This window comes from Lepus europaeus, chromosome 15 (assembly GCF_033115175.1).
Source record: "Lepus europaeus isolate LE1 chromosome 15, mLepTim1.pri, whole genome shotgun sequence".
NCBI classification, from domain to species: domain Eukaryota; kingdom Metazoa; phylum Chordata; class Mammalia; order Lagomorpha; family Leporidae; genus Lepus; species Lepus europaeus.
Genome location: NC_084841.1, coordinates 70,053,561 through 70,070,552, shown reverse-complemented (window position 1 = coordinate 70,070,552; position 16,992 = coordinate 70,053,561). Strand labels below are relative to the sequence as shown.

Below are 16,992 nucleotides of genomic sequence, written 5' to 3'. Positions count from 1 at the left end.
AAATACACTTTGAATGAATGAATAATCCAAAAATTATATGTCATACTTTCTATCTTCAAGGAGCTTCAAATTCCACTGGGAAAGATAGGACATTGCATAATCAAAAAGAAAAGCCAATCTGTAATAGAGCGAGTGACAAGTATGAAATAAAAAACAAAGCCAATAAGTGTGTGGAACTTCTAAAAAGGGATCTTCACTCCCATCAGGAATAATTCAGAAATGCTTTCAGAGGAAATGGCACTTGGTCTGACTTTGATGAACAGGTAGACTCTCCATAGTATCAGTAATGCAGAGTCCGGGGGTAGAGGTTGCTGAGTGTTCACAAAGCCATTCCTCTTCTTCTTTTTTTCTTTTAAGATTGTTTATTTATTTGAAAGACAGATTTACAGAAAGAGAGAAGGAGAGATATAGATACCTTCTATCCATTGATTCATTCCCCAAATGGACACAACTGCTGGGGCTGAGCCAGGCAGAAGCTTCACCCAGGTCTCCATCGTGGGTGCAGGACCCAAGCACTAGGTTCATCTTTCACTGAGCTACCAGGACTCGAACCAGTGCCCATATGGTAGATTGGCATTGCAGACAGCAATTTAAGCTGTTATGCCACAGTGCCATTCCTCTTCTATCTGGGTTCCAAAGCCATTTTTCTTCTGTCTGGGTTCACAGATACATAGTTTTTCTCAGATTTTTTTTTTTTTTGAATATGCAATACCAGTGAGTGCTAGCCATTGGAACTTGACTAGAAGTGATAAGGGCCCCTTCTAGGTCCAGCCCATAACAAATGCCAGGAGCTACCCTTCGTATACTTTTCCCAGATCCCTGGCAGACTCAGGTGACTTCCAGGCCCAGAGGGGTGACAGAATTAGAGTGGAAAAAAAGAAGCCTGGATATCAAGTACTCCATGGCGGGGGAGGGGAAACTCTCCAACGAAGAGCATCCACATTGGGCTGTTAACATCTTTTCTGTTACCAAAGCTAACATAACTCCAGACAATCAGCAAGCCAAGGAAGACAAGGTTTCTAAGCAAAAGAACAAAGCTAGAATATTTTAAGACATCTCAAAAAGGAGCAGAGGTTATGGGTAGGCAGGGTGGGCAGGTGTTGAGGCCATGATAGGAAAGACAGTCTAGAAAATTGAGAATTAATACTTAATCTGTCAACAAGAGAGCACCATGAAAGGATTGTGAATGGAAAATAGATATGCAGTTTTTTTAAGAAGATTAATCCAGGATAGAGGGCAATTAGGTTAAGCAGATCAGCATGGACATCATTACTAGAATTAATACACACCTGCACCATCACTCCAGAAAAGGGAATTGGAAATGAGGGGAAGGCATAAAAGTCTGTCATAGGGGGCCAGCGCTGTGGCATAGCGGGTAAAGTTGCCGCCTGCAGTGCCAACATCCCATATGGGCACCAGTTTGAGACCTGGCTGCTCCACTTCTGATCCAGCTCTCTGCTATGGCCTGGGAAAGAAGCAGCAGAGACCCAAGTCCTTGGGCTCCTGCACCCACGTGGGAGACCCAGAAGAAGCTCCTGGCTCCTGGCGTCAGATTGGCCCAGCTCCGGTTGCAATGCATTTTGGGAGTGAACCAGTGGATGGAAGACTTTCACTTTCTTTCTCTCTACCTCTGCCTTTCAAATAATAAATAAGTTTTAAAAAGAAAGTTTGTCATGGGAACTGAACATTTTATTACACTCATTTTGTACCTATCTGCTCTGAGTGGACCAACAGCATCTCTTGGGCAAGTAAAATTTTGTATTTATTTATTTACTTATTTATGTATTTCCTAGGATTAAAACAACCTCTGACACATGCTAGGGAATGTTAAAAAGTTGGTTAAATGTGGGTGTTTGTTTTTAGATACACTGAGGTAACCATGAGAGGGAAATTAAAAATGTCCACTGGGATAATGGAAAAAAAAAAAACATGTTTGGAAACCTGGGAGATGAGATGGGCCTGCCTGAGAAAGAGATGCAGGATTTACAATCAACAGAGAGATGTAGGGAGAGAAGTGCAGAGCACTGAAAACACAATCCTGAAGAATCATTATCTTCAGGGAGAGGATGGGGACAGAGAGGAAGCAAAAGGAAGAACAGGTAGAGCCTGCAGGGCACAGGAGCAAGAGTGTGAAATCAACCAAGGCAAAAGAAGAATTTCAAGATGGCAACATTGGTCAACAGATGCCAGAAAAGTAACTTTCACAATGGCATTTGAAATCAAGTTCTGTTCAGAAAGTCAAGAACGAAGACAGAGGAAAGGTGACTAAATATGGAGAAGAGAAAGGAAATGATGACTCAAGAACTTGAAGCAGGGTCACGAAAGTTGAACTAAAATGTTTGAGCTGTGCTGATGGATAGGTCAACTGAGAGACTTAAGTTATGAGCCACTATGATTAAAGGAAGGAACCTAATAACATTGTCTCTTGCAAGTAAAATTTGCCTTTAAATATTTTTTTTTTACTTGAAGGATCTATTAAGATGGGAAAAATTATTTAAAAAAAAAACACCTCTAATGAGATATAACTCATATACCATGTACCTCAACCAGTTAGTGTGTGATTCAGTGGTTTTTAGTTCATTCATGGAGTTGTGTAACCATCACCAGACTCTAAATTTAGAACATTTTTGTCACTCCAGAAAGAAGTGCTATAATCATCAGTTTCTTCCTGTTTCCTTAGCTCCAGGAAACCACTAATCTGCTTTCTGCCTCTGTAAACTTGGCTATTGTGTATTGTATAAATGGAATCATATAATATGCATTCTCTTGGTGCTTGGCTCCATCTACTTAGCATAAGGTTTCCAAGACTCATTTATGTTATAGCCTGTACTGTATTCCTTGTAATTGAAGAATATTACATTTCACATTTCCATTCATCAGCTGATGGAAAATCGTAATGTTTACACTTTTGACTTTTGTAAACAATGGTGCTATGAAAATTTGAGTACAAGTTTTCTTATGGACATGTGTTTTCATTTCTCTTGGGTCCATACCTAGGAGTGGAATCCTGGGCAGATGCAACTCTATATGTGACTTCTTGAGAAAAAGCTGGACTGTTTCCCAAAGTGGTTACACAACTTTTCATTCACACCAGCATTGCACAAATGTTCTGGATTTCTCCACATTCTTGCCAATATTTGTCCTTATCTGATTTAAAAGTAGTCATTCTCTGTTGTTTTGATTTGCATTTCCTCAATGGCTACAGATGTTGAACATTTTTTCTATGTCTTTATTGACTATGTATGTATCTTCTTCAAAGAAATGTGTATTCAAATCCTTCAGTCTTTCAAAGTTGTGTTATTTACGTTATTGAGCTATGACAGTGAAAGCTATTCCTGTTTGTAGAGGAACTATTTCTGGATAGTTCATTTGATTGCTTTTAACTGTAATTAAAGGGGGTGCTATGGTCCTCTATTGTGCCATGCAAATTCTAAGTTTTACCTTTATTTGTCAACTATGGTGGGAGTTTGAGGCATTAATGGACAATTCACACACTCCACTTTCTGTGGTTTTTCTTTCTTCCCTTTCCTTTGTCTCTACATTTCTTTCCTTTCTTCTCTCTCCCTCTGAATTTAGTATAGCCAGGCAGATAGGATTAAATCGATTAGATTTGTGAGCTGGTGCCATGCCTTAGCCCTGCCCCCCTTTCGTGGTCTCAGGCCCCTACCTGACCACACCTGTATGCCCACCTGTCAATCAGACTACGTAACTGCTCCCTTTCGGAAGTGAATAAAAGGCCTGGAGTATGGTGGGCCTGCCCTATTGTCCTGTGCCTCCAGACAAGTGGCTTTCTGGTGCTGATCTCTGCTTTCCTGCCCTAGCTACACCACCTGTGACTGCTCCTAACTACACGCTTGTTCCACCTGGCTCCTGGCCTGCACTCTGCTTGATATGGACCCAACTTAGTTGCTAGACTTCTTTCTCCCCCAAATAAAGCCCTCACTTTCCTGAGGATTTCTCTCACTGAATACATGCTAAAAACTATAACTTGTTGCCTGTTTCATTTCATAAGCAGCCGATATTTAGAATTCTCTTCTAAATATATGGCAAGAACCCTCAAAACGTTGAGTAACGATCCCCGACTTCAACTTCACAAGATCAGTAAACAAAGAAGGGAGATATTTCAAGGTGACCCTGTTTACCCATTTTGAGGTTTGTCTTGAGAGCAGATGGCAAATTTGGCCTACAGGAAGGCACGAGGTGGTGGGAAACAGGATCAGGATTTCCTACATTTACATTTCCCTCCAATAGGCCACTTAACTAAAGGCACATCTCTGTGTTCATTATAAAGTGCTAAATGTTGAGACCCTCAATGCTTTCATGTATACTTACATAAAAGGCAGAATCTGGGCTGGTGCTGTGGCTCAATAGGCTAATCCTCTGCCTTGCGGTGCCGGCACACCGGGTTCTAGTTCCGGTCGGGGCACCGATCCTGTCCCGGTTGCCCCTCTTCCAGGCCAGCTCTCTGCTGTGGCCCGGGAGTGCAGTGGAGGATGGCCCAAGTCCTTGGGTCCTGCACCCCATGGGAGACCAGGAGAAGCACCTGGCTCCTGCCATCGGAACAGCGCGGTGCGCCGGCTGCAGCGCGCCTACCGCGGCGGCCATTGGAGGGTGAACCAACGGCAAAAAGGAAGACCTTTCTCTCTGTCTCTCTCTCACTGTCCACTCTGCCTGTCAAAAAAAAAAAAAAAAAAAAAAAAAAAGGCAGAATCTGAAAACCTTGTCATTAAAAAGGGGGCTTGTACTTTTCATTTGAAAGACGTTGAGCGAACAATAGCAGCAGCTTTTCAAATTCTAGAGCTTCCAGAAAGTTGGACTGTCCACAATTTCCTCTGTAGTTTGTCCTTCCCTAAATGTGTAGGTTTTTCTCTTCAAGGATGCTTGGTATCCTAGCTGGAACATCTGTTTCTTTTGTTTATGCCAACGGATCTCACCAGCATTTAGGCTTCCATAGAAAATGTGCGTGGGCAATTAGTTATGTAAGCTCCAAGCAGGCTCAGCCTCTGTATACTTATGGGCAATCATCTCCATCCCACCTACGTCTCCTCACTTCATCTTTTCATCAGTGCTATGTAATTAAGCCTCTCCAGTGCCTCCAGAACAATGTTTTGTGGGATGAATAAGATTCTCAGAAGTGCTGGAAATCTGTGTAATTTTAAAGTTCCTCAACCCCTCATTTAGGAGATAGGACGTGACAATGCCTTTCGGAGGGGGCTGTTCAGCACGATGCAGACAGGGGAAAAAAGAGAAATAGACTCAGCAGCCACAGGAAGCCCTGCCAGGGCAGCGTTTTTTTTTAACGCTGAATAAACCCCTAGGTTAACTATGTATTGTACCATTTCTGCCTTGGTAGAGATGTGTCTGCTTCCCTGCTAACAACCCCAGAGCCTCCTCAATGCTGTCATTTGCAAGGCAAACATTTTGATTTATCTGTCATTTGAATGAATGGGATAGAGTTAAGTCTCTCCCCAAACAGTTGCAAAAGAGTCAGAAGTGAAATAAGTCACAATATTTTGTTGAGCTGCATTTACTCATTTTACCTAGAAAGGCACACAAAATGAGTCAACGTATTGGATATTTTGCAAGAACCTGCTCAACTTCGAACAAAGTCAAACTTGTTCAACTTGTTCAAGTGTCATCATTTTTATATTCCTAGGGAATTCCTCTGTTTACTGAAGACTAACCATGTGTAGTCAGAAGTAGAACAGGGTGGTGGTGGTGGTGGTGGTGGGGATGGCATTGTGGCCTGCAATGCCAGCATCCCATATGGGTGCAGGTTCGTGTTCCAGCTGCTCCTCTTCGATCCAGCTCTCTGCTATGGCCTGGGAAAGCAGTAGAAGATGGCCCAAGTCCTTGGGGCTCTTGTCCCGTGCAGGAGACCCAGAGGAAGCCTTTGGCTCCTGGCTTCAGATTGGCTCAGCTCCGGCAAGGAGGCCATTTGGGGAGTGAACCAGCAGATGGAAGACCTCTCTCTCTGTCTCTCCCTCTCTTTATCTGTAAACTCTGCCTCTAAATAAATAAATAAATCTTTAAAAAAAAATTTAAAAAAGAAGTAGAGCCAGAGATGCAGAAAAGGAGTGAAAGCAGGGGGAAAGAAAGGTGGGAGTGGGGAAGGAGAAAACCAAAGAAAGAGAAGAGGTGGGAAACATCCATTAGGAAATTCTGTTAAATCCACATTTCTCTCAAAAACAGTGATAATACAGAACTCACTTCATGATAAAAAAAATTGTCTGCTTTTGTGTCTATGAAACAGAAATAATGCGACATACCATTGTGTCTTGCTCCTGCTCATTTGAAAGGTATAAAGTGCATGTAGGGTGGAACCTGGACCACCTTAGCCATCTTTATCTTTCCTCAACTGAATCCTAGGTTCCCCTTCTCTTCTCTTTCTTCCCTAGATTGTGGTCCATGCTTCCCCTCCAAAATTCCAACAACGTTTGGGGATGAATCCCTCCCTTCCCTAATCATTAAAGGGATTATTTGCTAAATAGTCATTTATGTATTTGCCTAACTGATTAAACTTTAATTGAAATTCATTCATATCAAAGTAAGAATATATCCATGTATTTGCATTTTAATATCTTATTATAGAATAAAATGTTTTTCCCCTGGATAAAAGAATTTTCAGCTTAATAACTTTGCACTTTGCTTTTTCTATAAATATTTTGGTGTCTAATGGACTTTTTTTTTTTGTTAACCAAAAACACCCAAAGTTAATACGAAAACAATTCCTCTGTTAGAATGTTGATTGCAATTATTTTTGCAGTTACATCTGTAGATCAGTTTAGGGAATATTAAATATTAAGATTTAAATAAATATTAAGATTTAAAAGTGATGAGGGGCTGGCATTGTGGACTAGCAGGTTAAGCCTCTGCTTGCAATGCTGGCATCCCATGTGACGCCAGTTTGAGTCCTGGCTGCTCCACTTCTGATCCAGCTCCCTGCTAATGCTCCTGGGAAATCAGAGGAGGATAGCACTGCATGCTTGGACCCCTGCATCCATGTGAGAGACTCAGAAGAAGCTCCAGCTCTTGCTGTTGAAGCTATTTGGGGAGTGAACCAGCAGATGGAAGATCTCTCTCTCTCTGTCTTTCCTCCCCTTTTCTGTAAATCTGCCTTTCAAATAGATAAAAATAAATAAATAAAAAAAAACTGATGAGAATGTCTTTCCTGCTGTTCATTTAGTGCTCTTCACTTTCTGTATTCTTTTTTTTTTAAAGATTTTTTAATTTATTTGAAAGAGTTACATAGAGAGAGAGAAGCAGAGGCAGTGGGAGAGAGAGAGGTCTTCAAACCACAGGTTCAACCCCCAGTTGGCCACAACGGCTAGAGCTGGGCCAATCTGAAGCCAGGAGCCAGGAGCTTCCTCCAGGTCTCCCATGTGGGTGCAGGGGCCCAAGGACATGGGCCATCTTCTACTGCTTTCCCAGGCCACAGCAGATAACTAGATCAGAAGTGGTGAATCCAGGGGCCGGCGCCGTGGCTCACTTGGTTAATCCTCTGCCTGTGGCGCCGGCATCCCATATGGGCACTGGGTTTCAGTCACAGTTGCTCCTCTTCAAGTCCAGCTCTCTGCTGTGGCCCGGGAGGGCAGTGGAGGATGGCCCAAGTGATTACGTGCCTGCACCCGTGTGGGAGACCAGGAGCACCTGGCTCCTGGCTTCGGATTGGTGTACTTCCGGCTGGAGTGGCCTTTTGGGGGGTGAATCAACAAAAGGAAGACCTTTTGCCTGCCCCTATTTTATTTTCAAAGTAATATGAAGGTACTTCAAAAAGTTTATGGATAATGGGATTAAAAGGAAAGCTTGGGGGTGGTGCTGTAGTGCAGAAGGTTAAGCAGCTGCCTGAGATGCCAGCATCCCATATGCATACTGGTTTGAATTCTGGCTTTTCCCCTTGAAGTCTACCTTCCTGCAAATGTACTTGGTTTGGCTGTGTTTTTTTTTTTTTTGTTTTTTTTGTTTTTGTTTGTTTGTTTGTTTGTTTGTTTTTTTGACAGAGTTAGACAGTGAGAGAGAAAGGTCTTCCTTCTGTTGGTTCACTCCCCAAATGGCCGCTACGGCTGGCACGCTGCACCAATCCGAAGCCAGGAGCCAGGTGCTTCCTCCTGGTTTCCCATGCGGGTGCAGTGCCCAAGCACTTGGGCCATCCTCCACTGCACTCCCGGGCCACAGTAGAGAGCTGGACTGGAAGAGGAGCAACCGGGACAGAATCCGGCATCCCAACCGGGTCTAGAACCCGGGGTGCCGGCGCCGCAGGTGGAGGATTAGCCAAGTGAGCCACGGCGACAGCCCAGCTAATGCACTTGGGAAGGTAGCAGAAGATGGCTCAAATACTTGAATCCCTGTCACCCACATGGGAGACCCGGTTAGAGATCCAGGCTCCTGAGTTTGACCTGGGCAGGCCCAATGACACATGTGGTCATTAGGGGAGTGAACCAACAGATCTCTTTCTGTCTATTTCTCATTCTTTCTCTGTCATTCTGCCTTTCAAATAATAATAATAAAAAAGAGTAAGCTTATTTTGGTGCAAACATTTTTTAAGCCATGCATAGTTTTCATAATAGACATTTTCCACTAATGTTTTGAAGATGCTTCATATTCTTCACAGCTTTATTAGAGCTGTTCTATCAGGTTACTTTTTTTTTCATCCCAGGGCTTTCTATCCCATACCTTCTGTGGCAGTCTTAGAGGCAGACTGTCCAAGTTTACCTGTTGTGACAATTGGAATTGACTGAAAGTTTTCACCTTCACACTTCTGGGTACATCTCATCTGACACCTGATTACACTCTCCCCAGGTGCTTCCAACTGGGCACTGCACTTGGAAGAGATTCTCAAGTCAGGCTGTTGCTGGCCAACCTAGGCTTCACTGACGGATGCTGCTCCGGAGCTCCCTATTAACCTGTTTTGCAACGTCTCAGAGCTACACTGCAGTTCAAAGCTCATCGTACCCAATCCTGCCTCCTTTCCTGCCTGCTCTGCAGCTGCTGCACAGAGCGGCACCGAACTCTGCAGGCTGTCTGTCCACCTGTCCACTCATGCTTGCTGTGACCTCCTTCCACCTCTTGCGCATCTGTTTTGTTTTGGTATCTTAGATGATGGCAACTGAGAAAAAGGAACTCCTTTCATTACCTTGAAGAGGTTTCTATCCGTTCCTAATTTACTAACAGTTTTGTAAGTCATGAGAGAAGAGAAGAGTAAAGGGATCAACAACGCAAGAGAAATGATTGGTTTCAACAGGGAAGGAGGAAAAGATAAACAGGTACACATTCAAGTATAGTTGATGGTATAGAGGAAGGATTTCTGACAAATAGAAAACAGAGGTAGGAAAGAGTCAAGAAGATAATCCATGCTTGCAAGTGTGAGGCTGGTGCAACATTTAGGGAAGAGAGAAACTTTTAGATTGGCTAAAAATCCAGAAACGTTGATTACTGCACTAGATGAACTGTAGTTCTATGGTTATTAGACTGGACTTTCAACACAAAAGAAAGACATCACTGGAGAGACTACAATAATTAGGACTCATCCCAGAATTCACCCAGAGAGGGAGGAAGAGTACACAAGGTAAGGTGAGTGGAGAGTACAGAGATGAGTAATTTCCCACAATACCCTCACTGAACACTGCTCATTCAATCAGAAGTGAGATACTTGAAATGATGTTAGTTCAACTGTGTATCTGAGTTGATGTTATACTTAATGTATTTAACATTTTTCTAGACAGTTGCGAATAAACTCGATCAGAATCAAGTCACGGAAAATTCAAAGGCAATTCTTTGTTAAAATAACAGGGTTTTTAAAGAAATGATCACATGTCAAGTACTAGTCCATCAGGAAGAGGTCCAACCCCTACCTTGTGTGCCCAGGGGATGTTTTGTTTGATTGTGTGACTGTTGTTTACAATCCCCTGGATGCGGAGTCGCAGTGTCCATTTGGCTGGAGGCTAACAGGTTGTAGAGCAATTTGTGGTTTTCTCACAACAACCCTCATCATCTTCTACATTCTGTAGTAGCTCGTGTAAGCTAAAGGGGTATAGGGACCAGTGCTGTGGTGCAGCAGGCTAAGCCACTGTCTGTAGCACTGGTATCTTTTTTTTAAAAATATTTATTTTGTTTATTTGAAAGACAGTTACAGAGAGAGGTAGAGATAAAGAGAAGTCTTCCATCTGCTGGTTCACTCCCTAGATAGCCGCAAAGCCAGAGCTGTACCGATCTGAAGCCAGGAGCCAGCAGCTTCTTCCGGGTCTTCCATGAAGGTGCAGGGGCCCAAGGACTTGGGCCATCTTCTACTGATTTCCCAGGCCATAGCAGAGAGCTGGATTGGAAGAGGCAGGACTAGAACCGGTGTCCATATGGGATGCTGGCACTTCAGGCCAGGGTTTTAACCTGCTGTGCCACAGCGCCAGCCCCAGCACCGGTATCTTATATGGGTACCAGTTCAAGTCCCAGCTGCTCTACTTCCAATCCAGTTTCCTGCTAATGCACCTGGGAAAGCAGAGAAACATGGTGCCAAATGCTTGGGCCCCTGCACCCACGTGGGAGACCCAGATGAATTTCCTGGTCCTGGCTTTATGACTCAGAGCTGCCCCAGCTCTATATTGCAGCCATTTGGATGAGTGAACCAGCTGATGAAAGACCTCTCCCTCTCCTTCTCTCTCTCTAACTCTGACTTTCAAATAAATAAGTTAATAAATAGATCTTAAAAAAAAGGTAAAGGGGCATTATTCCACCCTTGGGTTCGCACCAGACCCTGGTTTTCCAGTATCTCAGGACAATCCTATTTCCCTTGAATTTGGAGTCAGTGAAGAAGCTCATGCTGCCCCTAGGGGCATGAGAACATTCAGAGTTGGAAGCTTATCCCAGCTTCTGACTGTATGATCTGTGATGGGCAAGCTGGAACAGCTGGGGGTAATTGTGGATACAAATCGGAAGCCTTGCAACACCCAGGCTGGGGCTGAAAGAAATCATGCCTTTAGATGAAGTGATTGAGCCACAGACACAAATCAAATACCTGTGCTATTTCACAGCCTTCAACTCTGGGGAGTCAATCAATCCCCTTCATTGCTTAAACCATTTCAGTTCAGCTTTTCTATCACTCGTACCTGAGTGTCCCAACTGATCTAAGTCACAGTGAAAGAATTCTGGTTCTGGGGTTAGAAATTCTGAGATCTGGATTCTGCTGTGACCCTGCTTATACTATAACCTTAGGCAAGTCATTTACTTACTTTGATGCGTAATATATTTATCAATTAAATGGACATGGCAATACCATGTTCAATGTCCCTTGTACAGATTACATGGAAAAACACATATATAATGCCACACTCAGAATAGATAACCAATGAATGTGGATTCATTTCTGTGATATCATATGGTCTTTACATTTAAAGTGAAATTAACCAATTTCTAATTTGATGTAATAAATAAGTAAACGTCTTTCTTTAAATCTCCTGAATGTGACATAGCCATGCAGGTTATTTAGTACCTAGATTTCCCCCTCCAGCGAAAGCAGACTGAGTCACTGCATTTTACAAAATCGGTGCCATTGATCACCTGGTTTAAGTGATACCCTGTAAGAAGCTTCCTTATGGTGGATCCTGAAACTGTAAATCTTAATGTCCTTGCTGCACCAGGAGGAGTTCACATTCTCTCTGGATACTCAATATGTCTTTTCTCTATTCTCAGGCACTGGCAATTGATCAGAAAATACCATTAATGTAACAAATAGGTGGTTGTCTGAACACTATTTCCTGCCAACTGGAATCACTCATGGCTGTGTAATTCTGGACCTGAAGGCGAGAATTTCATCTGCCGTACCTGTCATCTTAGGGCCTTTACCGGAGCTTGGTGGTCTTCCTTTTATAGATGAGAGAGTAGAATGCCAATGGAATCACAGGGCACAAGACAGAGGAACCCTGAGTGCTGACAAAGGAAAATGAAGCTTGACTCTGGATGATAATGAAGCCAGAGAAGGAATTAAGGCAGAAGGGTAAAGTGGAAAGGGTGCCCCTCTCCTGCTTTCCATGCCATGTGGTCCCAGCCTGCAGACACCCAGGGCTGTTAGAGTCACTCAACAAGCAATTTTTTTTGTTGTTGGATACACTGCTCTCTGGTCATTGACGGGTAAGATAGACTCTCTGATCTTGGGATGTTGCAGTCCAAATGGGGAGACAGACAAACAAGTCACTGTTGTAGTGTAATCTAGAATCTCCCAACGGCCCTGCGTGTCCCTTTGTGATAATCTCATCAAGCATCCCCTGATGCACCATGCAGGGTGTGGGTATCTTTTTCTTTTACTCTTAATCTTATTTTGGTTCTGAGTTGTTTTTTTTTTTTTTAAACATTGATCTCAGATTACTCTAATGTTAGAAATAGGGAAGCAAAGTATCTAACTCCTATTAACCACCTACTAAGTCCCAATTTGCTAGTTAGGAAATAAGGAAACTTGAGAAGCCATAAGAGAAATAATTTAGGGGGGGAATGGAACTGCTCCCAGAAACTCTGAAACACTGAGGCTGGGCAGCTGGAAGCTCCTGAGGTCTTTCTTGTCTCCAGCACTGAGTGCCACGTCCACAGTGGACAGGCAGGATACTGTGGTAGGAGGACCAATGCTCCATGTAGATCAGAGGAACACCCTCCCATAGGGAAGCATGATCGTTTAAAACATGTGGTCACCCTAAGAGCACGTCTCATCATGAGTTTTGGGTAAACTGACACTGAGAAGCTCCTTCTAGTGCATTTGCATGTTTTACAGGATAATGATCTTGAAGGCTATTGAGTGTATTTTGTTAGGGTTGAGATCACTGGGGTCTAAAATAAAGCTTCTGTCATCAGACCACTTACTGGTGTCCACTTCTGTCACCATGATTGGCTTGGAGAACTGAATTCGGAAGCCCCAAGGATAATCCCCGGTTCCTTTGAAGAGTTTCACGGTTCGCTCACGGACTGAAGAGAAAACAAAGAGGGTGTTCCTTTGAGTTAATTGTCAGATATCATAAGGGTATTTTCAAGTACTTCGTATTCATCACTTGTTTATTACATTCCATTTTAATGAAAATATTCTAACCACTCTGTAAGTGCTTTCTAGTTTAATCTCCACAATACCCTACTGATATTTTTCGCTTTTGGAGAGGAGGAACCTGAGGCAGCACGGGTAAACAGCTTGCCTAAGTCCCATGGTGAGTAGGAGGCAGTGTCCTTGAGCTTGACCTGTGTCACAGCTGCTCTGGAGGGCATCTGAGCCACACAGGCCTGAGCCACTCAGATCTGTTAACGATGAAATAATCTTTAAGTAAGGTTATATAAGGGAATAAAGAACAGACTCCTGAGCCATCCAATTAGGTCTCACACGAACCCAGGAAAACCTGAACAACTGAGTTTACCAGGGAGAAAAAAAAACACAGAAACATCCGGGCCTCGCAGAAATGGGAACTGTGGGGGTGTGCTGGGTTGAAGGTGCAGATGTGCAAGAAGCCGGCAATAGGGGTTTGTGGATTTTTGCACCCGTCTCAGGATCTTTAATTAGCCTGCTCAGCAATCTGTCTGCTTTCCACGCTTCTCCTCCCTTTTCCTCCTGTCCCCTTTACTGCCCACAACCTCCGTATTCTCCTTTCTGTATGCACAAATCATCTGCAAAAAGTTCATGGGAAATGTGCATTATGAAAAAACTATGCATGGCTTTAAATTGTTATGCACCAAAATCTTTTAATTCCGCTTTTTCATAAATTCTTTGAAGTCCCCTCATGTATGTGGGGATGTGTGTGTTTGCATGCATGTGTATTCCTTCCACACACCTTTTGCTCACTGACGAATTTGGCTTATCCCTAGATTTGGAGCCATCCCAGGCCTTCTTGACTTTTCTCTACCCCAAGACAGTTGAACTTCTGTGTCCACCACAGAGTGCATTTTTTCAGTTTAAATTTCTGAAGGCATGAAGCTCATAGCCCAAAGTCATCTCTCTGCAGGACTGTTTGAGGCTATCACACTTAGAGGCGAGGAAAGGGCATGATTCCAAGTTAGAAACCATGTTTCAGTAAGACTTCCTTTGGTGGAAAGATGATATCCATGAAGGGAGAAGTGGCCATGATAGGCATTCTATAATTATGGTATAATCACATTTCAGTTTTTGATTCAGAAAAAAATATATATACCTGGATCATTAAACATCAAAATTGTTTAAGTGATCTCAGAGGAATCATTTTTGAGTCAATAAAAAAAATTACAACAAAAGGCTTCAAAAGAATGTGAATTTGGTTTTATACAAGGTCAAGTTCCCCAGAGGGAAGCAGGAATGCTGAATGACTCTTATCTTAACAACTAAGATTGGCAGACTTTGTTGGTTGAATGTTTCTTCTATTATGGAATATCTGAAAATACTAAGGAATAAATCATGATAAAGTATAAAGATGAGCTTCCTGAGCTCTAGAAGTGATTGTTAATAATAGGACTATTCTTAGGTCTTTTGGAAAAAAGCTGTGTAATTAGTTATAAACTAAAAGTGTCATTCTATTGATAAGGGCGTGGAAAATCAATACCTTAGAAATTTAAATCTAATACAGTCCTCTTTCATTAAAGAAAACAGTAATTTGGAGCAAGTGTTCAGTCTAGCAGCTAAGGTACCCATGTTTTATACCTGAGTGCCTGGGCTCAATTTCTGGCTCCAACTGCTGATTCCAGCTTCCTGTGAGTGGAGATCCTGGGGTGGGGGTGGGGGGGTGGGTGGGCAGCAGTGATAAGTCAAGTAACTGGATTCCTGCCACTCGTGATGGAGAACTGGATTTTGCTCCTGGCTCCTAGCTTCAGCCCTCGCCATTGCCAGCATTTGGGGAGTGAATCAGTGGGTGGGAGCTCTCCTTCTCTGTCTGCTTGCCTCTCTGTATATCTCTCTGCCTCTCAAATAGCAAAACAAAACAAAACAAAAATACAAAGAAATATGTTAGAATTTATGAGTAGTATATTAATCTGTTGCTTTATTTCAACCTTTCATTTGTATTTTTATGCATCACTTTTCCCTTCTCAGAGAACTTTAGGACATTCCTTAGGTTAGAGAGAAAAAGGCATTTCTTCTCTGCAGGTGGCCTTCTCTGTAGATCTATGTTCCAAGGCTGTGATGTAGGCAAAACATGGACAAGGCCAAAACATTCCAGAGGCCGAAGAAACTCTTGGGGAGTTTAGAGTGATGGACAGCAGTTGTATTGGGAGTGGGAAGGACTTCAGTCCATTTTCCCACTTGATGAAGAATCTCTTCTTTGCCATCTCTGACAGGCACACTGGGTTGGTGAGTCCCTAAGTGCTGCAGAATCACTGTTATTATAGATGTGTATTATACTTTTCAAGGTTTGCAAGAAGACTTGCCATCTATTTTTATTAATTTCCTCTCAGATATGCTGAGGTTATTCTAAGTTTTTATTTATTAGGAGAGAGAGAGAGAGAGAGAGAGAGAGAGATCTTCCAATCACTAATGTACTTTCCAAATGCCTGTAAGAACCCGTTGGCCAGGCCAAAGCAAAGAGCTTGGAACTCATCCATGAGTCTCCTACATGGATGGCAGGGACCCAAGAACTTGAGCCACCACCTGCTGTTTCCCAGAGTGCACATTAAGAGAAAGCTGGAGCTGGTATTCAAGCCCAGGAACTCCATATGGGACATTCCAAGTCTCAGCATCTTAAGGGTTAGGCCAAATGCCTGCCCCAGTCAATTATTTCTGAAATAAAGTTTTGTATGAGAAATGACAAAGAGAGGAAAAGGTTGAGCAATCTGCCCAAGTGTGCTCAGCTGTGACCACCTCCCTGGGAACAAAAACATTTGATGAAAACAAGGACGCTGCCTCTGTCTTTACAGATCCAGTAGTCCAATAGCAGAAGCCAGTCACTCACAGACACTCACTGTGGCTCTGCCATGTGCCCAGCTGTCTGCCAATGGACTAGAAATGGAGTGGGGGAGACAGACAAGGGTCTTGCTCTCTTGAAGTTCATGTGCTGAACATTGGCTGCCAAGGATCGGCAAACATTCAAGGAGAGAGAGGATGAAGTCTTTTCATGTGGATACGGTTAACACTCTGTCTTTCCAGGCTCTCTGAAGAAAACAGATCGTTTGCCTGCTGTTGACAAGGGTATCAGGAAAAGCACACCTAAGTTGCTGAAGAGGTATTCATGTATTCTAGCAGTAACATTTTGGGCTCTGTTCTGTTCTACACTTCTGGGAACATCTCTGTTATTTGTTAATACAGTTCCCCTCTGGCAGTCATTTACATGACTGTTTGCACCACTACTTATTGAATCTCAGAGTCATTTAAGGCTCGGTGCTGGGAAATTCAAGGGCAAAGGAATGAATATTTTAGTGAGCTGCCTGCAACAGGCTGGTAGAGCTAATCAGAGCAAGGACCATCTAAAATCCTATTTTTGAGCTCTGTAAAATCATTTCTACCATCCCCACTTGTCAAAACTTCCTGTTCCCTCTAGCTTACTCTTCACATTATCTTCTGCTTTTGACAGGTTGACTACCCAACAGATATATTTGTTTAATGGAGCATTTTACCAAGTTGATCCAAATCAAATCATGTTTGTTGCTTTGTTTTCAGTTTGCATGAGACTGTTACAATAGCTGATAGCTATTGCTTTCAAAGCTAGGTTTGGGGTTTTTTTTTTTTGTTGTTGTTGTTGTTGTTTTTCAATCAGGCAAATTGAATGTCAACAGTGTGCCATTCAATGAAGTCTTTAAATGGTGAGCTCAACTTGTAGGCCTTTCCTATGGGAGAGAAGACAATCAAAATGTTTTGCAACATGTTCCCCTCCCGTTCTGAAGACAATTTTCTCACTTTAAGATTTATAGTTCCTGGTTTCCCTTGCCACTGTCTAGAAGATAATCTATGAGTGCCACACAGCTGCTGAAAAGCCACAAATGACTGTCATAGTCTTTTCAGAGACCATGTGGGCACATCTTCAAGTAATTTATTACCCTTGATACCGCTGCCTCAGAATCATCCTGTTAGGTGTA

The 16,992-nt window shown here is 42.8% G+C and overlaps 1 protein-coding gene across 1 annotated transcript in view; it reads right to left on the bottom strand.

Annotated features, from left to right (window-relative positions):
* The window catches only part of LOC133774319 (uncharacterized), a 148,732-nt gene that overhangs the window by 90,138 nt on the left and 41,602 nt on the right, over window positions 1–16,992 (bottom strand). Inside the window, exon 6 of the mRNA XM_062211955.1 lies at window positions 12,841–12,942. Within this exon, the coding sequence (XP_062067939.1) occupies window positions 12,841–12,942 (102 nt within the window). The remainder of the gene's footprint in view (window positions 1–12,840; window positions 12,943–16,992) is intronic.